This window comes from Nanorana parkeri, unplaced genomic scaffold (assembly GCF_000935625.1).
Source record: "Nanorana parkeri isolate BGI_ZX_2015 unplaced genomic scaffold, ASM93562v1 scaffold371, whole genome shotgun sequence".
Lineage (NCBI taxonomy): Eukaryota > Metazoa > Chordata > Amphibia > Anura > Dicroglossidae > Nanorana > Nanorana parkeri.
Genome location: NW_017306639.1, coordinates 1,331,059 through 1,334,396, shown reverse-complemented (window position 1 = coordinate 1,334,396; position 3,338 = coordinate 1,331,059). Strand labels below are relative to the sequence as shown.

The 3,338-nt window shown below is 53.3% G+C and overlaps 1 protein-coding gene across 1 annotated transcript in view; it reads left to right on the top strand.

Moving 5' to 3' along the window:
* The first annotated feature begins 2,024 nt into the window (after positions 1-2,024).
* Positions 2,025-3,338, top strand: part of LOC108789037 (oocyte zinc finger protein XlCOF7.1-like) — a 32,259-nt gene continuing 30,945 nt past the window's right edge. The window contains exon 1 of the mRNA XM_018558962.1: positions 2,025-2,133. Coding sequence (XP_018414464.1) covers positions 2,056-2,133 — 78 coding nt within the window. The 5' untranslated portion in view covers positions 2,025-2,055. The remainder of the gene's footprint in view (positions 2,134-3,338) is intronic.

The window sequence follows — 3,338 nt, the reverse complement described above, 5'->3', positions numbered from 1 at the left end:
TCCCACCGGCGCTATGTGTCCCCCCCCCACCGGCGCTATGTGTCCCCGGCACCAGTACTTGTTCCCCGGCCTCCCATTGGCTCCCCTCACGTTCCTAGGGCAGACAAGTCCAATGATTTATATTTCTTATGTCATGACGATTGCCGTCCCGGGTGATCACAGATTGTCATTGTTACAGTAGTTGGTGACGGAGTTTGATTGACAGGTGTGATGAACATCGATAATTGGGACAAATACATGGTGACGGGAGGACGCTAGTTTGTGTCCTCCCGTTACCCTAAGGCCCCGTTCACATTGCGCGATATCGCACGATTTGTCACGCAAATGCTTGCATTGAGCAAGCGAGAATCACGGCAAAATCCGCTCCAAAAAGGGTCCTGCTGTAGCGACACATGACCCGCGACAGCAGGGCCCTTTGCCCCATTGAGATGCATTGAAGCGCGATAAATCGCTCAATGTGAACGGGGCCTTAGGAGAACTATGAGGAAAAGCCCTGACCCCATAGTTCTCCTTTAATGACAGCCTACCAAGCGTAGGTTTAGATATCACTTAAAAGAGAAGAAAGTATGAAATAAACCAATGCCAGAGGTAATAGTACAAACTTCTAACAGATCATATTGATTATGACTAATATCAGGTCTGTGTGTATAGCAAGTGATCTGCAGTTGATAAGCAGTTGTTGGTCAATAATAAGGATGTTCAGGGATAAGAGTTACAATAGCGATTCGTCTCGTCTCAGGGATCCCTTTATATGTAACAAATGATTTTGGTTTCTTTGTATCGTCCTCTACAGAGCGCAGGAGACAATCGCTTCCGATGTCATCACTTTCCTGGAGGAACGAAACATTGTATCAGAGAGTTGTACGAGGGACCAACAAATTGCGGCTCCTCCCATTGTACGGCTCTGTGATTGGCTCCGGAGATTTCTCTGTAAAGAGATACAAATGTCCGGCCCCCGGCTTCCTCCCCCCCGGGATTCTCACATTTCACTTTCTATAGAGACAGAAGAAAACAAAGTGACAGAAACGTTTGTATCGGATCCTGCGCGGTGTCCATGCCGGGAGAGAAGGGGTTAAGTATGGAGCTGGGGGAGGGGGAGGTGTAATGTGAGTCCCCCATCATGGAGGATCCTCCTGTGTACTTCCTCCAGGCTTCTCACACAGGCCCCGCCCCTTCCTCTCCAGCCAACACTGTGTGTGCAATGTGCTTCCTGGACGGAGATCTCCGCCGTACCGACACCGCGCTGACCACCGGATGAGACGCCACCGACCGACCCACCGGACACCAACACAGCGCCACTTCCCTTCTGTATGTACTGACGCGGTGCCACTTCCCTTCTGTATGTACGGACGCGGCGCCACTTACCTTCTGTATGTATGGACGCGGCGCCACTTACCTCCTGTATGTATGGACGCGGCGCCACTTAACTCCTGTATGTATGTACGCGGTGCCACTTCCCTTCTGTATGTATGGACGCGGTGCCACTTCCCTTCTGTATGTATGGACGCGGCGCCACTTCCCTTCTGTATGTATGGACGCGGCGCCACTTACCTTCTGTATGTATGGACGCGGTGCCACTTCCCTTCTGTATGTATGGACGCGGCGCCACTTCCCTTCTGTATGTATGGACGCGGCGCCACTTCCCTTCTGTATGTATGGACGCGGCGCCACTTCCCTTCTGTATGTATGGACGCGGCGCCACTTACCTCCTGTATGTATGGACGCGGTGCCACTTACCTCCTGTATGTATGGACACGGTGCCACTTCCCTTCTGTATGTACGGTCGCGGATCGCTCAGACGTGTACCTGGCCTCAGTATTGGTGTCCTCGCGGTATGAGTCTATAGTGGACGCCTTTGTGTTGTGTAGTTCTGGAGAACATATCGCTGGCTCCGTCACATGATCTCCTGTTATAGGAACGTTGTAGCGGAATGTTTTGGGAGGAGTCGGTGGGCGGCCGTCACTGACCACCTGCGTGTGTGTTTTGTCTTCAGATTTGTGGCTCCCCCCGTGACCGGCGCGGCCCTTACCCGGGTCTTCTATACATTCTAATAGAATGGACGAGGAGAGGATGACCATGACGGAGACGATATTAAGTCTCACCATGGAGATTATCTACCTGCTGCTAGGAGAGGTGAGGAGGACGCGGCACATTGTATCTCTATTGTTATTATACAGGATATATGTAGTGCCGGCAGTTTGCACAGCGCTTTACAATATAAACGCAGGGCCGTAGCTAGGGCGAGGCAACTGAGGCACAGGGGGGGGGGTTGCAGCCAGGGCTCAGCGCGACATGGAGAAGTGGGGCGGCACAGCCTGCAGCTTCTGCGCCGGATCCCTACAGCTCTGTATGGGAAGATGCAGCGGGGATCCGAGGAGAAGTGAAGCGCTGAAGTTGGCAAAGGTGTAGGGGGAGGGGGGAGCTGTCACTTTAGGAAGGCCGAGCTGTCAGAGAGAGAGAGAGCCGCTGACATTTAAAAAGAAAAAAAAAATGACATTTAAATTGCCGGTAATTGGTTTTCCCTTTAAAGGAGAACTATGAGGTCAGTGTTTTCCCCGTAGTTTTCCTTAGGGTAACGGGAGGACACAAACTAGCGTCCTCCCGTCACCCGAGGCTCAGTATATAGGGAGCTACAGCTCGCGGTATACTGAGACGCCGCAGCTGAAGCGGATCCCGACATGGACGCCGAGATCCGCCCAGCTGCGTGAGTGACAGCTGGCTCTGCCTATCTAGAGGCAGCTGTACCCGCCCCCTCCCCCGTCCGTTCCGCCAGTCAGCGCTGGTGGATCGGAGCGGGGAACCCAGCCCCTCCCCTGTTACGGCAGAGAGCTGTGACAGGATCGAGAAGTGAGCGAACGCCGGTATGTGTTCGCTCACCTCCCGATCTACTGAGCCGACCTGTGACAGTCTCATTGTCACAGGTCGGCTAGAACTATGAAGTGAGTGAAAAGCCCCTCCCCCCCTCATAGTTCTCCCTTAATCTTGTAAACAACTGCTTGGGGCGGCGGCTTGTCTGAGGGGCCACATTTTAGGACACTCGGATTGGGGTCAGAGACTTTGTGTGATCAATTCTGGAGCCTCTTTTGCAGACGTTGGATCAAAGTAACACAACAGGTGCTTTAAAATCGGGCCTTTGGTGTTGGCGTGCCCGGAGCCGTGGCTAGCTCCTTTTGCGCCCCGAGGCGAGAACAGAAAATTGTGCCCCGGTATGTGACATCATGCGCCCCGCCTCCAGGATGGCGGGCGCACATGTGCAGAATGCGCGACATTTCCCTTTTGAAATAGAAAAAAAGATTGAGGACACGGAGTCATCTGCCCATGCAGGTGGGGGGGGGGGG